Here is a 21,083-nt window from a genome sequence, read left to right on the forward strand (position 1 = left end):
GGGAAACACTACTTCTAGGTTTCAGAGCAAGTGACGTAACTGATTGAAACGCTATTAGCGCGTACCCGCTAACTAGCTAGCCATTTCACATTCGTTACACATGCACAAAGTGGTCCCCTTGTCAGTATCTTCATCCAGCATGCTTCAATACCCCAGAAGGAAACCCCAGTCACAGCAAGTTAATTAAGAGCCTCGGTCAACTCAGACAAGACCTGGGTTAAATATATCAGTCACATACTTTCAAATACACAGAGTATTTGAGGTGCACTTGATTTGGATAGGGCATTTTGGGACTTTTCCAAAGGTTCCATTTGTTCCTAGCATATCAAATCAAGTGCAGCTCAAGTATATTAAAGCATTCAAACATACAGTATATGTATTTGACCCAGACTAGCCCAAGCCATACCGGTTTACAGTGGCCTACCTTTTGGTGTCTATTGTTGGGGATGAGAGGTGATGGGAGCCAGCCCCATTGTGGGGGGAGGAGACAGAACAGGGTGGAGGGGGGGGGGGGGGGGGGGTTAGGAGGAACGCTGGGCGTTTATACCTGCAGGGGTGAGCACCAGGGCCTGCAGGATGTCCGAGAGGGAAACGATGCCCACGATGTGGCCGTTGTCGCCCACCACCACCAGCCTGTGGACCTGGAGACGAGAGGGGAGAAAGGGGAGGAGGGGCGAAGAAGTGGAGGAGGAGGGGCGAAGAAGTGGAGGAGGAGGGGCGAAGAAGTGGAGGAGGAGGGGCGAAGAAGTGGAGGAGGGGCGAAGAAGTGGAGGAGGAGCGGCGAAGAAGTGGAGGAGGAGGGGCGAAGAAGTGGAGGAGGAGGGGCGAAGAAGTGGAGGAGGAGGGGCGAAGAAGTGGAGGAGGAGGGGCGAAGAAGTGGAGGAGGAGGGGCGAAGAAGTGGAGGAGGAGAGGCGAAGAAGTGGAGGAGGAGAGGCGAAGAAGTGGAGGAGGAGAGGCGAAGAAGTGGAGGAGGAGAGGCGAAGAAGTGGAGGAGGAGGGGCGAAGAAGTGGAGGAGGAGCAGGGAAGAAGTGGAGGAGGAGCAGGGAAGTAGTGGAGGAGGAGCAGAGAAGTAGTGGAGGAGGAGCGGGGAAGAAGAGGAGGATTTAATGGAAATGGGAGAGAAAAAGAAAGATGTTATTAGCTACCATGTCAGACTGACAGGAGAGGGTTCAGGTCAGATGTGTGTCAATCTCACCTCTGCTTTGACTATTCTGTCCACGATAGTCTCCAGTGTCTCGAGCCGGTTGCACTTCATCACGCCCTCGAAGTACTGCGAGCGATGCCTCAGAGCCTGGGTCACCGTGATGTCCAGGTTGTTGTAGGTCTTCTCAGCAGCAAGGTTCTACACACAGCAAAGACAAACAACTAGTTGGTCCATCTCTGAATGTTCACCGTACACTTATGATCAGGAATATTCATTAACAACAAATGAGTAATATTCCTAAAAGGGTGCTCCATGAAGTGTTAACTAAAGGGATTACTTACAATGACATCAAACTTGGAATAAATATCCACGACTTTCCCTGAAAAGAGCAAAACCAAAGAAATTCAGAATTCAACTTCACAAAAATAATACACACCGTCTGACGCACACACATACCCGACTCGTCCACCACTGGCAGTGCGGACACCCTCCGGACCACGAAGATGTTCAGGGCCTTGATGATGGGTGTGTTGGGGTGGATGAAGGCGATGTTGTGGTAGGTGCCGATGGTCAGCTCCTCCAGGGTCTGCTTCATAAAGGCAGGCTTTGGCATCTCACACACCTGGTATATCAAATCAAAGTTTATTTGTCACGTGCGCCGAATACGACAGTGAAATGCTTACTTACAGGCTCTAACCAATAGTGCAAAAAAAAGGTGTGTGTGTATAGGTAAGTAAAGAAATAAAACAGACATATGTTCAGAAGAGATTTCTTTGGGGGGGGAAACGTTAGAAAACAGACTGAAACCAGGCAGCAGTACCTGGACATGGCCAATGAGAAACACTCACTTTTGTTTTCTGTTCAGAAATGTTACAAAAGTTTGTTGCGAGCCCTAATGAGGACATTTGAGTATCAACTAAACTGGTTTCATCTCCATTTGACCGTCTAATGTAGTGTCAGCTCGGTCTTTCTAGCAGTACGTGTTCCATTTGATATTGTCCATGTCGGTCTGTCAGGTTTGTCTGTCCTTCTCATATAACTAATAAATGTCTATCTTTTTTCCAATCTGTCTCATATTCTCTGTCCGTCTGTCTTGCACTCGGTCTGTATCTGTCTGTGTGCAGTCACCTATGGTCTATCATTTCGTCTAGCCCAGGACAGACGGATGTCCTTTGGTCAAGTGGGTTCATGTTTCCAAGCGTCTTTCCTGCTGTCTATTTCATTATGCAGAGGTGGTTTACATTTCACGCTCACTTCTACACGTCAGACACCTTATATTTAGACAATACCGTTTCTCTAGCCGGCAGACTGCTACAGTACTACCCTGTTAACACGGTCAATTCAGGAAATCTAACAAAACGGAATACATTTCACAGGAATTCAAGGAATCCTCATTGGACTCCAACTCTAAAATTCATCTCCTGAATGAATGGATTTGAAATGGGTGAACTACAATGTATAGTCACCATATTCTCTCCTCTAGACTGGTGAGGAGGTCATCCCAGACGATCAGATTGATTAAACTAATCTTCTACTGAATCAGGACAGCTCTCTAGGCTCTGTCGCCATCCTTTCATGACCCTGCCTTTGTTTCCTCTTTAATTTCCCTTTCGTTAGATGGGGCGGCAGGTAGCCTAGCGGTTGCGAGCGTTGGGCCAGTAATCGAAAGGTCACTGGTTTGAATCCCAGAGCAGTCTAGGTGTAACATCTGTCGATTTGCCCTTGAGCAAGGCACTTAACCCTAATTGATCATGTAAGTCGCTCCGGATAAGAGCGTCTGCAAAATGACTAAAATGTAAAAATGTAATCTTTAATTCCATGGAGCATGCTCTTACATTCCAATCCACTGTTTGTTTACATAAGAGAGCCTGTGCTTCATCAATCCAGTGCTAGGCCTACTTACAAAGAGCTGGAGGAACTTGAGGATTCTCTTGTGTGTGAGGATATAAAGTGCGTTTCCGCTGACTGGGTCGATGACGGGCAGCCGATGAATCTTGTTCTTGATGAGCGAGTATACCGCGTCAAATATACTGAAAGAGGGGGGGGGGGTAAGATAGAAGATCAAGTTAAGATAACAGACAACTTGTTGTTGCCAATAAAGCACTAGATACAGAGGGTGTTGATACATTGACTCTTCATCAATCAATAGTCTCCATCTTTAAAACAGCACGTCATGGTGGAGTCTTCTCCAAAAGAACACGTTCAAAGTCCAAGTTACCTTTAAGTGCAGTCATTCATCCTACTTAGTCAATCTGTTTGATGTTAAGAGCATAGAACAATAACAGTGAGTATGCTGCAAGAGAGCTCTTCTATTGAATTGAAGTGATAGTGACTAGTGAGAGAAAAAGCATAGATTTACCCCGAGTACACAAAACATTAAGAACAGCTCTTTCCATGACAGACTGGTCAGGTGACTCCAGGTGAAAGCTATGATCCCTTATTTATGTCACCTGTTAGATCCACTTCAAATCAGTGTAGATGAAGGGGAGGAGAAAGTGTCAAATTATTTTTCAGCCTTGAGACGGATTGTATGTGTGCCATTCAGAGGGTGAATGGGAAAGAAAATATTTAAGTTCCTTTGAATGGGGTATAGTAGTAGGTGCCAGGCACACGGTTTGAGTGTGTCAAGAACTGCAACGCTGCAGGGCTTTTCACGCTCAACATTTTCTCCCGTGTATCAAAGAAAGGACATCCAGCCAACTTGACAACTGTGGGAAGTATGAGTCAACATGGATGAGCATCCCTGTGGAACACTTGACACCATGTAGTTCATGCCCCGAAGAATTGAGGCTGTTCTGAGTGCCAAAGGGTGCGCAACTCAATATTAGGAAGATGTTGCTAATGTTTGGTACACTGAGTGTATATCCTGAGGGTCTGACCATAACTAAATTATGGTGAGTTTTCAGAAAGCCTCATAGCTAACATAGCACATTATTTCTCCGAACATCCCTGGCAGACAGCCATGCGAGAGTAACAACTCTAAAACCGATGTTTGACCGCCAGTCTTCATATTAAACATATTAGTCAAATTAAGCACTTTGCTGCGCTGTTCTAAATGGGTCCAGGTTGTAGAGTAAAGTACTGCGTTGGCTACGAGGCTTTCAAAACTCACCCCCGTTTCACAACACCATTTGTTTCTGCTAGGAGAGTGAAATGCTACAGTACCTAAACAGAGGTGCCATAAAACATTAAGGTGACCTGATTGAGGTGGCAGGGCGCCTAGTGGTTACAGAGTTGAGCCAGCAACCAAAGGGTTGCCAGTTAGAATCCCACATCTGATGGGAAAAGTGAGCTGGCAACCGGAGGCTTGCTGGTATCATATCCTAGATGCCTTGAATGCCCAATGTGGCAGCCCCCTGCACCTCTTCAAAATGTGTGTGTGTGTGTGTGTAGTGTCTTGCGAAAGTATTCACCCCCCTTGGCATTTTCCTATTTTGTTGCCTCAATTGATTTTTGGGGGGTCATTGTCCTGCTGGAAAATGAACCTCCATCCCAGTCTCAAATCTCTGGAAGACAAACAGGTTTCCCTCAAGAATTTCCCTGTATTTAGCGCCATGCATCTTTCCTTCATTTTTGACCAGTTTCCCAGTCCCTGCCGATGGAAAAACATCCCCACAGCATGAAGCTGCCACCACGCTTCACTGTGGGGATGGTGTTCTCAGGGTGATGTGAGGTGTTGGGTTTCTGCCAGACATACCGTTTTACTTGATGGCCAAAAAGCTACATTTTAGTCTCATCTGACCAGAGTACCTTCTTCCATATATTTGGGGAGTCTCCCACATGCCTTATTGGCGAACACCAAATATGTTTGCTTATTTTTTCTTTAAGGAATGTTTTTTTTCTGGCCACTCTCCTGTAAAGCCCAGCTCTGTGGAGTCTGGCTTAAAGTGGGCCAATGGACAGATAATCCAATCTCCACTGTGGAGCTTTGCAGCTCCTTCAGGGTAATCTTTGGTCTCTTTGTTGCCTCTCTTGCCTGGTCTAAGTTTTGGTGGGCGGTCCTCTCTTGGCAGGTTTGTTGTGGTGCCATACTCTCCATTTTTTAATAATGGATTTAATGGTGCTCTGTGGGATGTTCAAAGTTTTGCATCTTTTTTATAACCCAACCCTGATCTGTACTTCTCCACAACTCTGTCCCTGACCTGTTTGGAGAGCTCCTTGGTCTCCATGGTGCTGCTTGCTTGGTGGTGCCCCTTGCTTAGTGGTGTTGCAGACTCTGGGTCCTTTGAGAACAGATGTATATATACTGAGATCATGTGACAGATCATGTGACACTTAGTCCACCTGTGTGCAATCAAACTAATTATGTGACTTCTGAAGGTAATTGGTTGCCCCAGATCTTATTTAGGGGGTTCATAGCAAAGAGGGTTTGAATACATATGCACGCACCACTTTTGTTTTTTATTTGTTAGCATTTTTTTGAAACAAGTCATTTATTTTTTTTCCCTCACTTCACCAATTTTGACTATTTTGTGTATGTCTATTACATGAAATCCAAATAAATATCAATTTAAAATGACAGGTTGTAATGCAACAAAATAGGAAAAACACCAAGGGGAATGAAAACTTTTGCAAGACACTATGTATGTGTCTTTCAGAGGGTTTGGGTTAAAAGCAAAGATCACATTTTGGCTGGCAACTGACCAATAAAGTGAGCATAATCTTGATTTAGTAAAGGGCTGAAGCAAATTGACCAGATGTGCACACAAAGCATCCATGCGTGTTAAACCAGAAACCATACAGGAAGTCATCAGAAACAAGGGACTATCAGGGCTGGCCAACAGTCAGTCAGTATCTCTCCCTTAAAACAAATACACTAGAGTACATCATCAGAAAACCTGGCAATGGACAGCTGAGTCAGTCAGTAAGACCTGGTCATGAAGACAGCTGAATCAGTCACTAAGCAATTAAATGATGCTGGTGTTCTCCCAAAAGAAGCCAGAAAATGCCCATAACCAAACCAGAGGCTTCAGTTGATTAACCTGGGAAGATGGAGAAGTTGAGTAGTATTTTAAGCAAAGTATTTATATATGTTTTAAAGAGTCTGGCCCATACTTCTTTTCACAAAATGGACCTTGAATTATTCAGAGTGAGGAAAATAAACTATGCTCCCAATCGAAACATGGAAAAAGGTGCAGAAATACAAGGGGAAAGTACCAGACCTTTGTAGGGAATGGGCGACAAATATAAAACTCCACCTGGGAGAGTGTATTGACAGTAAATTACTCTACCTATAAATTGAAGTGGAGTGAGACTTATTTACTGTGTTTATGACCATAGAATTATATTTATATGTGGGGGGAAAAGAAAAAAAAAGAAAAAAAATTGGGAAAATTAGATTTAACATTTTAATTCTCAACCAACTATGAGATGATTATAGATTGTTCATATAAACAGACTGATTAAACCCAAAGGAAGATCCTCTATGTAATAATGAGCAAAAAGCTCTGAATGGGTCGCACACTAAGTCAATCATGAATGGATCATTACTATCCTATTCATGGATCTGCAGTTTCATTTCCTCCCATCATAACGGCTATTTAAACTACATAAAATAAAAGCAAATAGGAAATGCAGGTGTCATGTATAACAGGCTTACCTTGCATCAGGTGATATGTTCACTAACGGCTTAAAGGTTTCTTGTAGGTAGAGCTCTTAAAAAATAAAAAATAAATAAACATCAAACTACAAAATAAATGTCTTTATTATTTGTTGAACAACTGATAAAAATGTTGGTTTTGAAATGGGAAAGTTGCTGTAAAATAGCTGGAAAGTTCCCATACCTCTCCACGTTTCAATTTTATGCTCCTCCAGCTCATATATTTGTACCTAAAATAGACAGAACATTGAATAATTAGTGATATTTAACATTCATTCCATGATTTGAACGTGGCATACATTACTACATTTGTAGCGTTTTATTTTGTAAAAAGAAGAGTGATAGAAATAGCAACTTCATGAAACAGAAAAATATATAAAATCACAGCAATTCTCTCTGGAGAAGAAAAACTACATGTAAGTGCTGGCATCATGAAAAATCAAACTGGTTCCCAAGAGGGTCTCAATCAGGTCCACGTCAGCCCTCTCCGACATAAAAGACAGTTATGAGAACCGCTGCTAATAAATAACCACGAGGAAAGGACAGAGTAGCAGGGCCTCGATTTCATTACAAAAACAGGCAATTTCTACAGCACCCACAGCTACATTGAGCGCATTATCATGAACAGCTGGGACAAGCCATTTCCTAGGTCATGTGTGTTGAAGGACTGGGGACGTGCCATTTCCTAGGTCATGTGTGTTGAAGGACTGGGGACGTGCCATTTCCTAGGTCATGTGTGTTGAAGGACTGGGGACGTGCCATTTCCTAGGTCATGTGTGTTGAAGGACTGGGGACGTGCCATTTCCTAGGTCATGTGTGTTGAAGGACTGGGGACGTGCCATTTCCTAGGTCATGTGTGTTGAAGGACTGGGGACGTGCCATTTCCTAGGTCATGTGTGTTGAAGGACTGGGGACGTGCCATTTCCTAGGTCATGTGTGTTGAAGGACTGGGGACGTGCCATTTCCTAGGTCATGTGTGTTGAAGGACTGGGGACGTGCCATTTCCTAGGTCATGTGTGTTGAAGGACTGGGGACGTGCCATTTCCTAGGTCATGTGTGTTGAAGGACTGGGGACGTGCCATTTCCTAGGTCATGTGTGTTGAAGGACTGGGGACGTGCCATTTCCTAGGTCATGTGTGTTGAAGGACTGGGGACGTGCCATTTCCTAGGTCATGTGTGTTGAAGGACTGGGGACGTGCCATTTCCTAGGTCATGTGTGTTGAAGGACTGGGGACGTGCCATTTCCTAGGTCATGTGTGTTGAAGGACTGGGGACGTGCCATTTCCTAGGTCATGTGTGTTGAAGGACTGGGGACGTGCCATTTCCTAGGTCATGTGTGTTGAAGGACATTTTTTCCCTGTAGAGTGGTTGCAGTGTTTCCCCTATACACAGTAAGCACCACCGCTGCTAAAAAAAATTATAATGTAGATGTATGCCCCAGAAAGGACCCCACTGATAATACAATAGCAAACATCTGAGTTTTTTTCCAGTTTCCTGTAAACAGCAGCTACATCAATCATTAAATTACTGATCCAGGAGTAAGTGAGTGTTGGATAAAAATTCAAGGTTTTTGGCTAGCCCACTCATCATAGTCAGTCCAAACTGAAGGAAGAGCGACTAAGGTTGCAAAATACAAGTATCGTTCTATCATGCACCTTTAGTTTACCGTCGCTAAATCTTTTTTTCTAATGCAAGCCCCAATGAACACAACCCAGGACTCATTTGTGTCTGTTTGATGAGAGGACACGTACCATGGGAGACTTGTAGTATCTGTGGAGGATGTTGATGAAGTCTGTGATGGTTAACATTCCTAGAGAGAGACAGAGAAAGGCCTTGTTGAGTTATTATTTACATTGCATAGGTGTTGGATTTGACCTAGCACATACACACACTGGTACTGAGGATAGTACAAAAAAAATAAGATAGGAGCAGCGGGGAGGAAGGTGGGTACAGGTAGAACAGAAGGAGCGGCGGGGAGGAAGGTGGGTACAGGTAGAACAGAAGGAGCGGCGGGGAGGAAGGTGGGTACAGGTAGAACAGAAGGAGCGGCGGGGAGGAAGGTGGGTACAGGTAGAACAGAAGGAGCGGCGGGGAGGAAGGTGGGTACAGGTAGAACAGAAGGAGCGGCGGGGAGGAAGGTGGGTACAGGTAGAACAGAAGGAGCGGCGGGGAGGAAGGTGGGTACAGGTAGAACAGAAGGAGCGGCGGGGAGGAAGGTGGGTACAGGTAGAACAGAAGGAGCGGCGGGGAGGAAGGTGGGTACAGGTAGAACAGAAGGAGCGGCGGGGAGGAAGGTGGGTACAGGTAGAACAGAAGGAGCGGCGGGGAGGAAGGTGGGTACAGGTAGAACAGAAGGAGCGGCGGGGAGGAAGGTGGGTACAGGTAGAACAGAAGGAGCGGCGGGGAGGAAGGTGGGTACAGGTAGAACAGAAGGAGCGGCGGGGAGGAAGGTGGGTACAGGTAGAACAGAAGGAGCGGCGGGGAGGAAGGTGGGTACAGGTAGAACAGAAGGAGCGGCGGGGAGGAAGGTGGGTACAGGTAGAACAGAAGGAGCGGCGGGGAGGAAGGTGGGTACAGGTAGAACAGAAGGAGCGGCGGGGAGGAAGGTGGGTACAGGTAGAACAGAAGGAGCGGCGGGGAGGAAGGTGGGTACAGGTAGAACAGAAGGAGCGGCGGGGAGGAAGGTGGGTACAGGTAGAACAGAAGGAGCGGCGGGGAGGAAGGTGGGTACAGGTAGAACAGAAGGAGCGGCGGGGAGGAAGGTGGGTACAGGTAGAACAGAAGGAGCGGCGGGGAGGAAGGTGGGTACAGGTAGAACAGAAGGAGCGGCGGGGAGGAAGGTGGGTACAGGTAGAACAGAAGGAGCGGCGGGGAGGAAGGTGGGTACAGGTAGAACAGAAGGAGCGGCGGGGAGGAAGGTGGGTACAGGTAGAACAGAAGGAGCGGCGGGGAGGAAGGTGGGTACAGGTAGAACAGAAGGAGCGGCGGGGAGGAAGGTGGGTACAGGTAGAACAGAAGGAGCGGCGGGGAGGAAGGTGGGTACAGGTAGAACAGAAGGAGCGGCGGGGAGGAAGGTGGGTACAGGTAGAACAGAAGGAGCGGCGGGGAGGAAGGTGGGTACAGGTAGAACAGAAGGAGCGGCGGGGAGGAAGGTGGGTACAGGTAGAACAGAAGGAGCGGCGGGGAGGAAGGTGGGTACAGGTAGAACAGAAGGAGCGGCGGGGAGGAAGGTGGGTACAGGTAGAACAGAAGGAGCGGCGGGGAGGAAGGTGGGTACAGGTAGAACAGAAGGAGCGGCGGGGAGGAAGGTGGGTACAGGTAGAACAGAAGGAGCGGCGGGGAGGAAGGTGGGTACAGGTAGAACAGAAGGAGCGGCGGGGAGGAAGGTGGGTACAGGTAGAACAGAAGGAGCGGCGGGGAGGAAGGTGGGTACAGGTAGAACAGAAGGAGCGGCGGGGAGGAAGGTGGGTACAGGTAGAACAGAAGGAGCGGCGGGGAGGAAGGTGGGTACAGGTAGAACAGAAGGAGCGGCGGGGAGGAAGGTGGGTACAGGTAGAACAGAAGGAGCGGCGGGGAGGAAGGTGGGTACAGGTAGAACAGAAGGAGCGGCGGGGAGGAAGGTGGGTACAGGTAGAACAGAAGGAGCGGCGGGGAGGAAGGTGGGTACAGGTAGAACAGAAGGAGCGGCGGGGAGGAAGGTGGGTACAGGTAGAACAGAAGGAGCGGCGGGGAGGAAGGTGGGTACAGGTAGAACAGAAGGAGCGGCGGGGAGGAAGGTGGGTACAGGTAGAACAGAAGGAGCGGCGGGGAGGAAGGTGGGTACAGGTAGAACAGAAGGAGCGGCGGGGAGGAAGGTGGGTACAGGTAGAACAGAAGGAGCGGCGGGGAGGAAGGTGGGTACAGGTAGAACAGAAGGAGCGGCGGGGAGGAAGGTGGGTACAGGTAGAACAGAAGGAGCGGCGGGGAGGAAGGTGGGTACAGGTAGAACAGAAGGAGCGGCGGGGAGGAAGGTGGGTACAGGTAGAACAGAAGGAGCGGCGGGGAGGAAGGTGGGTACAGGTAGAACAGAAGGAGCGGCGGGGAGGAAGGTGGGTACAGGTAGAACAGAAGGAGCGGCGGGGAGGAAGGTGGGTACAGGTAGAACAGAAGGAGCGGCGGGGAGGAAGGTGGGTACAGGTAGAACAGAAGGAGCGGCGGGGAGGAAGGTGGGTACAGGTAGAACAGAAGGAGCGGCGGGGAGGAAGGTGGGTACAGGTAGAACAGAAGGAGCGGCGGGGAGGAAGGTGGGTACAGGTAGAACAGAAGGAGCGGCGGGGAGGAAGGTGGGTACAGGTAGAACAGAAGGAGCGGCGGGGAGGAAGGTGGGTACAGGTAGAACAGAAGGAGCGGCGGGGAGGAAGGTGGGTACAGGTAGAACAGAAGGAGCGGCGGGGAGGAAGGTGGGTACAGGTAGAACAGAAGGAGCGGCGGGGAGGAAGGTGGGTACAGGTAGAACAGAAGGAGCGGCGGGGAGGAAGGTGGGTACAGGTAGAACAGAAGGAGCGGCGGGGAGGAAGGTGGGTACAGGTAGAACAGAAGGAGCGGCGGGGAGGAAGGTGGGTACAGGTAGAACAGAAGGAGCGGCGGGGAGGAAGGTGGGTACAGGTAGAACAGAAGGAGCGGCGGGGAGGAAGGTGGGTACAGGTAGAACAGAAGGAGCGGCGGGGAGGAAGGTGGGTACAGGTAGAACAGAAGGAGCGGCGGGGAGGAAGGTGGGTACAGGTAGAACAGAAGGAGCGGCGGGGAAGAAGGTGGGTACAGGTAGAACAGAAGGAGCGGCGGGGAGGAAGGTGGGTACAGGTAGAACAGAAGGAGCGGCGGGGAGGAAGGTGGGTACAGGTAGAACAGAAGGAGCGGCGGGGAGGAAGGTGGGTACAGGTAGAACAGAAGGAGCGGCGGGGAGGAAGGTGGGTACAGGTAGAACAGAAGGAGCGGCGGGGAGGAAGGTGGGTACAGGTAGAACAGAAGGAGCAGCGGGGAGGAAGGTGGGTACAGGTAGAACAGAAGGAGCAGCGGGGAGGAAGGTGGGTACAGGTAGAACAGAAGGAGCAGAGGGGAGGAAGGTGGGTACAGGTAGAACAGAAGGAGCAGCGGGGAGGAAGGTGGGTACAGGTAGAACAGAAGGAGCAGCGGGGAGGAAGGTGGGTACAGGTAGAACAGAAGGAGCAGCGGGGAGGAAGGTGGGTACAGGTAGAACAGAAGGAGCAGCGTGGAGGTGGGTACAGGTAGAACAGAAGGAGCGGCGGGGAGGAAGGTGGGTACAGGTAGAACAGAAGGAGCGGCGTGGAGGAAGGTGGGTACAGGTAGAACAGAAGGAGCGGCGGGGAGGAAGGTGGGTACAGGTAGAACAGAAGGAGAGGCGGGGAGGAAGGTGGGTACAGGTAGAACAGAAGGAGCGGCGGGGAGGAAGGTGGGTACAGGTAGAACAGAAGGAGCGGCGGGGAGGAAGGTGGGTACAGGTAGAACAGAAGGAGAGGCGGGGAGGAAGGTGGGTACAGGTAGAACAGAAGGAGCAGCGGGGAGGAAGGTGGGTACAGGTAGAACAGAAGGAGCAGCGGGGAGGAAGGTGGGTACAGGTAGAACAGAAGGAGCGGCGGGGAGGAAGGTGGGTACAGGTAGAACAGAAGGAGCGGCGGGGAGGAAGGTGGGTACAGGTAGAACAGAAGGAGCGGCGGGGAGGAAGGTGGGTACAGGTAGAACAGAAGGAGAGGCGGGGAGGAAGGTGGGTACAGGTAGAACAGAAGGAGCAGAGGGGAGGAAGGTGGGTACAGGTAGAACAGAAGGAGCAGCGGGGAGGAAGGTGGGTACAGGTAGAACAGAAGGAGCAGAGGGGAGGAAGGTGGGTACAGGTAGAACAGAAGGAGCAGCGGGGAGGAAGGTGGGTACAGGTAGAACAGAAAGAGCAGCGGGGAGGAAGGTGGGTACAGGTAGAACAGAAGGAGCAGCGGGGAGGAAGGTGGGTACAGGTAGAACAGAAGGAGCAGCGTGGAGGAAGGTGGGTACAGGTAGAACAGAAGGAGCAGAGGGGAGGAAGGTGGGTACAGGTAGAACAGAAGGAGCAGAGGGGAGGAAGGTGGGTACAGGTAGAACAGAAGGAGCAGCGGGGAGGTGGGTACAGGTAGAACAGAAGGAGCAGCGGGGAGGTGGGTACAGGTAGAACAGAAGGAGCAGCGTGGAGGAAGGTGGGTACAGGTAGAACAGAAGGAGCAGCGTGGAGGTGGGTACAGGTAGAACAGAAGGAGCAGCGGGGAGGAAGGTGGGTACAGGTAGAACAGAAGGAGCAGCGGGGAGGAAGGTGGGTACAGGTAGAACAGAAGGAGCAGCGGGGAGGAAGGTGGGTACAGGTAGAACAGAAGGAGCAGAGGGGAGGAAGGTGGGTACAGGTAGAACAGAAGGAGCAGCGTGGAGGTGGGTACAGGTAGAACAGAAGGAGCAGCGGGGAGGAAGGTGGGTACAGGTAGAACAGAAGGAGCAGCGTGGAGGTGGGTACAGGTAGAACAGAAGGAGCAGAGGGGAGGAAGGTGGGTACAGGTAGAACAGAAGGAGCAGCGTGGAGGTGGGTACAGGTAGAACAGAAGGAGCAGCGGGGAGGTGGGTACAGGTAGAACAGAAGGAGCAGCGGGGAGGAAGGTGGGTACAGGTAGAACAGAAGGAGCAGCGTGGAGGTGGGTACAGGTAGAACAGAAGGAGCAGAGGGGAGGAAGGTGGGTACAGGTAGAACAGAAGGAGCAGAGGGGAGGAAGGTGGGTACAGGTAGAACAGAAGGAGCAGAGGGGAGGAAGGTGGGTACAGGTAGAACAGAAGGAGCAGAGGGGAGGAAGGTGGGTACAGGTAGAACAGAAGGAGCAGAGGGGAGGAAGGTGGGTACAGGTAGAACAGAAGGAGCAGAGGGGAGGAAGGTGGGTACAGGTAGAACAGAAGGAGCAGAGGGGAGGAAGGTGGGTACAGGTAGAACAGAAGGAGCAGAGGGGAGGAAGGTGGGTACAGGTAGAACAGAAGAGACATTTGGGAGATACGAGACCAGGGCCTATTTCTGTGACACTATTTCACACACAGACACGCACACACTCACTCCTCATTGACATCAGTATCACCTAGAGGTGAGAAGGAACAGTGTAGTGGAAGGGCTTGATTCTCAGTATAGCCCATCTGTGCATCTTGCTCTATCGGACAGGTAGGCTTGATTTCTGATGCGTGGAAGGTTGCAGGGAGACGTCAGGCTCTACACTCACATTTTGTTGCAGCCGGGACAGCTACACAAGATGCGTGTCCCCTAACCATAGATGAGCACATTGCTATATTGTTCAACCAGTTGTTGAAAAACAGCGCAATTACAGTAAAAATATACTATTGTGTCTGTATTTCTGTTCTCAGAGAAGGCGAGAGAACAGTATTATATCTGTCTGCATTACGCTGGCCCAGATACGAGGAGAGAACAGTATTATATCTGTCTGCATTACGCTGGCCCAGATACGAGGAGAGTAGAGAGAACAGTATTATATCTGTCTGCATTACGCTGGCCCAGATACGAGGAGAGAACAGTATTATATCTGTCTGCATTACGCTGGCCCAGATACGAGGAGAGAACAGTATTATATCTGTCTGCATTACCCTGGCCCAGATACGAGGAGAGTAGAGGAGAGAACAGTATTATATCTGTCTGCATTACGCTGGCCCAGATACGAGGAGAGAACAGTATTATATCTGTCTGCATTACGCTGGCCCAGATACGAGGAGAGTAGAGGAGAGAACAGCATTATATCTGTCTGCATTACGCTGGCCCAGATACGAGGAGAGTAGAGAGAACAGTATTATATCTGTCTGCATTACGCTGGCCCAGATACGAGGAGAGTAGAGGAGAGAACAGTATTATATCTGTCTGCATTACGCTGGCCCAGATACGAGGAGAGAACAGTATTATATCTGTCTGCATTACGCTGGCCCAGATACGAGGAGAGTAGAGGAGAGAACAGTATTATATCTGTCTGCATTACCCTGGCCCAGATACGAGGAGAGTAGAGGAGAGAACAGTATTATCTGTCTGCATTACGCTGGCCCAGATACGAGGAGAGAACAGTATTATATCTGTCTGCATTACGCTGGCCCAGATACGAGGAGAGTAGAGGAGAGAACAGTATTATATCTGTCTGCATTACGCTGGCCCAGATACGAGGAGAGAACAGTATTATATCTGTCTGCATTACGCTGGCCCAGATACGAGGAGAGTAGAGGAGAGAACAGTATTATATCTGTCTGCATTACGCTGGCCCAGATACGAGGAGAGTAGAGGAGAGAACAGTATTATATCTGTCTGCATTACGCTGGCCCAGATATGAGGAGAGAACAGTATTATATCTGTCTCCATTACGCTGGCCCAGATACGAGGAGAGAACAGTATTATATCTGTCTGCATTACCCTGGCCCAGATACGAGGAGAGTAGAGGAGAGAACAGTATCATATCTGTCTGCATTACGCTGGCCCAGATACGAGGAGAGTAGAGGAGAGAACAGTAGTATATCTGTCTTCATTACCCTGGCCCAGATACGAGGAGAGAACAGTATTATATCTGTCTGCATTACGCTGGCCCAGATACGAGGAGAGTAGAGGAGAGAACAGCATTATATCTGTCTGCATTACGCTGGCCCAGATACGAGGAGAGTAGAGGAGAGAACAGTATTATATCTGTCTCCATTACGCTGGCCCAGATACGAGGAGAGAACAGTATTATATCTGTCTGCATTACGCTGGCCCAGATACGAGGAGAGTAGAAGAGAGAACAGTATTATATCTGTCTGCATTACGCTGGCCCAGATACGAGGAGAGAACAGTATTATGTCTGCATTACGCTGGCCCAGATACGAGGAGAGAACAGTATTATATCTGTCTGCATTACCCTGGCCCAGATACGAGGAGAGAACAGTATTATATCTGTCTGCATTACCCTGGCCCAGATACAAGGAGAGGAGAGAACAGTATTATATCTGTCTGCATTACGCTGGCCCAGATACAAGGAGAGAACAGTATTATATCTGTCTGCATTACCCTGGCCCAGATACGAGGAGAGAACAGTATTATATCTGTCTGCATTACCCTGGCCCAGATACGAGGAGAGGAGAGAACAGTATTATATGTCTGCATTACCCTGGCCCAGATACAAGGATAGAGAGAACAGTATTATATCTGTCTGCATTACCCTGGCCCAGATACAAGGAGAGGAGAGAACAGTATTATATCTGTCTCCATTACCCTGGCCCAGATACAAGGATAGGAGAGAACAGTATTATATCTGTCTGCATTACGCTGGCCGGTTTCAAGGGGGAGCGAAGGACAGACCGGATGAAGGAGAGAAGAGAGCCGACAAAGGATGGAGAGAAAGGAAGCAATGCATTGTTTAAAGAAGGTTAAGGATGTGGAGTAGAGGTCGACCAATTAAAATCAGGGCCGATTTAAAGTTTTCATAACAATCGGTAATCTGCCTTTTTGGACGCCGATTACATTGCAACCCATGAGGAAACTGCATGGCAGGCTGACCACCTGTTCCGCGAGTGCAGCGTCAAAAGGTACTTGTGGCTGCAATGAGCCAAGGTAAGTTGCTAACTAGCATTAAACTTATCTTATAAAAAACAATCAATTTTCACATAAATCACTAGTTAACTACACATTATTGCTGATATTACTAGGGTAACTATATGCCAGCAGCATACCACCCTGCATACCACTACTGGCTTGCTTCTGAAGCTAAGCAGGGTTGGTCCTGGTCAGGCCCTGGATGGGAGACCAGATGCTGCTGGAAGTGGTGTTGGGGGGGCCAGTAGGAGGCACTCTTTCCTCTGGTCTAAAAAATATCCCAATGCCCCAGGGCAGTGATTGGGGACACTGCCCTGTGTAGGGTGCCGTCTTTCGGATGGGACGTTAAAACGGATGTCCTGACTCTCTGAGGTCATTAAAGATCCCATGGCACTTATCGTAAGAGTAGGGGTGTTAACCCCGGTGTCCTGGCTAAATTCCCAATCTGGCCCTCAAACCATCATGGTCACCTAATAATCCCCAGTTTACAATTGGCTCATTCATTCCCCTCTCCCCTGTAACTATTCCCCAGGTCGTTGCTGCAAATGAGAACGTGTTCTCAGTCAACTTACCTGGTAAAATAAAATAAAAAAACTAGTTTGTCCTGCGTTGCATATAATCAATGCGGTGCCTGTTAATTTATCATCGAATCACAGCCTACTTTAACTACACCAAACGGGGGTGATTTAACAAAAGCGCATTCGCAAAAAAAGCACAAATGTGCCTAACCATAAACATCAATGCCTTTCTTAAAATCAATACACAGAAGTATATATTTTTTTAAACCTGCATATTTAGTTAACTTCTTTGGGATAGGGGGGTGCTGTTTTAACTTTGGGAAAAAATCGTGCCCAATTTAAACGGCCTCGTACTCTATTCTAGATCGTACAATATGCATATTATTATTACTATTGGAAAGAAAACACTCAAGTTTCTAAAACCGTTTGAATTATATCTGTGTAAAACAGAACTCATTTTGCAGCAAACTTCCTGTCAGGAAGTGAAAAATCTGAAATCGAGGCTCTGTTCCAGGGCCTTCCTATTCATTTGCTTGAAATCTATGGATGTACATGCACTTCATACGCCTTCCACTAGATGTCAATAGGCAGTGAGAGGTGGAATGGGGCGTCTAGCTTGATCTGAGGTCGAACAAGAGCTCTTGGAATGACGTGACCCCAAATTTCCTTTGTTCAGCAAGGCGCGGGAAGGAACCCTGGATTGCCTTCTGAAAAGCTTTCGGTATAGACGGCTAATATCTTCGGCTTTGATTTTATTTGATACATGTGATAATATCATCGTAAAGTATGTTTTTTCAATATAGTTTTATCAGATTATTGAACATTTATCGGGAGTTTTGGCATTTTCCGTTCTCTGCGTTTGGTGAAGATGGACAACTTCGCGCCACTTGGCTAGCTTTGGTTGCTAATTCGACAGGAGAAGAGGACATTCTAAAACCAAACAACAATTTATATTGAACAAAGGACTCCTTGTACAACATTGATGGAAGCTCAGCAAAAGTAGGAACCATTTATGATGTTATTTCGTATTTCTGTGGAAAATGTTTAGTACTATTTTCCACCCTCATTGCAGGCGCTGTCTCGCTATAACGTAAGCTGTATGTCGTACTAAAGTTATTTTTAGAATTCCAACACGGCGATTGCATTAAGAACTAGTGTATCTTTCATTTGCTGTACAACATGTATTTTTTAGTAAAGTTTATGATGAGTTCTTTGATTAGAGTAGTTGTCAGAAATATATCCGGATAATTTTGTGCAGTTTGGCTACGTATTCACATTGTAAAACCACGATTTGTACCGTTAAATATGCACATTTTCGAACAAAACATATATGTATTGTGTAACATGATGTTATAGGACTGTCATCTGATGAAGTTTGTCAAGGTTAGTGAATCGTTTTATATCTTTTGCTGTTTTTTTGCAATCGCTACCTTTGCAGTGAATGAATGCAGTTGTGTGGTTGGCTATTGTGGTACGCTAATATAATGCTATATTGTGTTTTCGCTGTAAAACACTTACAAAATCTGAAATATTGGCTGGATTTACAAGATGTTTATCTTTCACTTGCTGTACACCATGTATTTTTCATAAATGTTTTATGATGAGTATTTAGGTATTTCACATTGCTCTCTGTAGTTACTCTTGCTGCTTCGGTGCTATTTGTGATTGTAGCTGCAATGTAAAACTATGATTTATACCTGAAATATGCACATTTTTTGAACAAAACATATGCTATACAATAAATCTGTTATAAGACTCATCTGATGAAGTTGTTTCTTGGTTAGTGACTAATTCTCTCTCTATTTGGGGGTTTTGTGCAAGCTACCTGTGCTGTGAAAGATGTCTGTGCTTTTTTATATTTGGTGGTGAGCTAACATAAATATACGTGGTGTTTTCGCTGTAAAACATTTTTTTTTAAATCAGACATGTTGGCTGGATTCACAAGATGTTTATCTTTCATTTGCTGTACTGGACTTGTTAGTGTGTGAAAGTTAAATATTTCTAAAAAATATGTTTTGAATTTCGCACGCTGCCTTTTCAGTGGAATGTGGGGGGGGGGGGGGGTTCCCAGGTTAAACGTACCTCCGCCATTTCTCCCTCACCTAAATCCAGATAGCTGATGTTATGAAAGATCTGCCGAAATTGTTGCAACCCCTATTATTAGCCTGTTCAATCTCTTTCGTATCGTCTGAGATTCCCAAAGATTGGACAGCTGCTGCGATCATCCCCCTATTCAAAGTGGGAGACACTCTAGACCCAAACTGCTACAGACCTACAGTTGAAGTAGGAAGTTTACATACACTTAGGTTGGAGTCATAAAAACGAATTATTCAACCCCTCCACAAATTTCTTGAGAACAAACTATAGTTTTGGCAAGTCGGTTAGAACATCTACTTTGTCCATGACAAGTAATTTTTCCAAGAATTGTTTTCAGAGATTATTTCACTGTATCACAATTCCAGTGGGTCAGAAGTTTACATACACTAAGTTGACTGTGCCTTTAAACAGCTTGGAAAATTCCCGAAAATTATGTTATGGCTTTAGAAGCTTCTGATAGGCTAATTGACGTCATTTGAATCAATTGGCGGTATACCTGTGGATGTATTTCAAGGCCTACCTTTAAACTCAGTGCCTCTTTCCTTGACATCATGGGAAAATCAAAAGAAATCAGCCAAGACCTCAGAAAATAAGATTTTTACACCGCCACAAGTCTGGTTCATGCTTGGAAGCAATTACCAAATGCCTGAAGGTACCACGTTCATCTATATAAACAATAGTACGCAAGTATAAACACCATGGGACCACGCCGTCATACCGCTCAGGAAGGAGACGCGTTCAGTCTCCTAGAGATGAACGAACTTGTGCGAAAAGTGCAAATCAATCCCAGAATGGACCTTGTGAAGACACTGGAGGAAACCGGTACAAAAATATCTAAATCCACAGTAAAACGAGTCCTATATTGACATAACCTGAAAGGCCGCTCAGCAAGTAAGAAGCCACTGCGCCAAAACTGCCATAAAAAAGCCAGACTATGGTTTGCAACTGCACATGGGGACAAATATCGTACTTTGGAGAAATGTCCTCTGGTCTGATGAAACGAAAATAGAATTGTTTGGCCATAATGCCCATCGTTATGTTTGGAGGGAAAAGGGGAGGCTTACAAGCCGAAGAACACCATCCCAACCGTGAAGCACGGGGGTGGCATAATCATGTTGTGGGGGTGCTTTGCTGCAGGAGGGACTGGTGCACTTCACAAAATAGATGGCATCATTAGAAAGAAAAATGATGTGTATATATTGAAGCAACATCAAGACATCAGTCAGGAAGTTAAAGCTTGGTCGCAAATGGGTCTTCCAAATGGACAATGACCCCAAGCATATTTCCAAAGTTGTGGCAAAATGGCTTATGGACAACAATGTCAATGTATTGGAGTGGCCATCACAAAGCCCTGACCTCAAACCTATAGTTATTTGTGGGCAGAACTGAATAAGCATTTGCGAGCAAGGAGGACTACAAACCTGCCTCAGTTACACCAGCTCTGTCAGGAGGAATGGGTCAAAATTCACCCAACTTATTGTGGGAAGCTTGTGAAAGTCTACCCGAAACTTTTGAACCAAGTTAAACAATTTAAAGGCAATGCTACCAAATACTAATTGAGTGTAATGTAAACTTCTGACCCACTGGGAATGTGATCAAATAAATAAATACTGATATAAATAATTCTCTACTATTATTTGGACATTTCACATTCTTAAAATAAAGTGGTGATCCTAACTGACCCAAGACAGGGAATTTTTACTAGGATTAAATGTCAGAAAATGTGAAAAACTGAGTTCACATGCATTTGGCTAAGGTGTATGTAAACTTCCGACTTCAGTGAATTATTAGTCAAATAATCTGTCTGTAAACAATTGTAAAAATAACTTAATGTACAAAGTAGATGTTTTAATGGACTTGCCAAAACTATAGTTTGTTAACAAGAAATTTGTGGAGTGGTTGAAAAACGAGTTAAATGACTCCAACCTAAGTGTGTGTAAACTTCCGACTTCAACTGTATATGAAATGCAAATGGTATAGCGAGAAATAGTTGACGCGTCATAATTTCTATAATAACTACAACTTCTTAACTGTGAACATTGAACCACCAGCTTCCATATGTTCTCATGTTCTGAGCAAGGAACTTAAATAGCTTTTTTACATGGCACATATTGTA

At 47.1% G+C, this 21,083-nt stretch overlaps 1 protein-coding gene across 4 annotated transcripts in view; it reads right to left on the reverse strand.

The window, feature by feature from the left end:
• Nucleotides 1-21,083, reverse strand: part of LOC129823086 (5'-AMP-activated protein kinase subunit gamma-1-like) — a 164,903-nt gene that overhangs the window by 4,418 nt on the left and 139,402 nt on the right. For all 4 annotated transcript variants that reach the window (XM_055881817.1, XM_055881819.1, XM_055881818.1 and 1 more), the window contains 8 exons: nucleotides 8,497-8,555; nucleotides 6,930-6,975; nucleotides 6,746-6,800; nucleotides 3,050-3,176; nucleotides 1,603-1,768; nucleotides 1,488-1,525; nucleotides 1,198-1,344; nucleotides 548-641 (listed from right to left, as the gene is read on the reverse strand). In XM_055881817.1, the coding sequence (XP_055737792.1) occupies nucleotides 548-641; nucleotides 1,198-1,344; nucleotides 1,488-1,525; nucleotides 1,603-1,768; nucleotides 3,050-3,176; nucleotides 6,746-6,800; nucleotides 6,930-6,975; nucleotides 8,497-8,555 (732 nt within the window). The remainder of the gene's footprint in view (nucleotides 1-547; nucleotides 642-1,197; nucleotides 1,345-1,487; nucleotides 1,526-1,602; nucleotides 1,769-3,049; nucleotides 3,177-6,745; nucleotides 6,801-6,929; nucleotides 6,976-8,496; nucleotides 8,556-21,083) is intronic.

The sequence above is a fragment of the Salvelinus fontinalis genome, chromosome 25, assembly GCF_029448725.1.
Source record: "Salvelinus fontinalis isolate EN_2023a chromosome 25, ASM2944872v1, whole genome shotgun sequence".
NCBI classification, from domain to species: Eukaryota; Metazoa; Chordata; class Actinopteri; order Salmoniformes; family Salmonidae; genus Salvelinus; species Salvelinus fontinalis.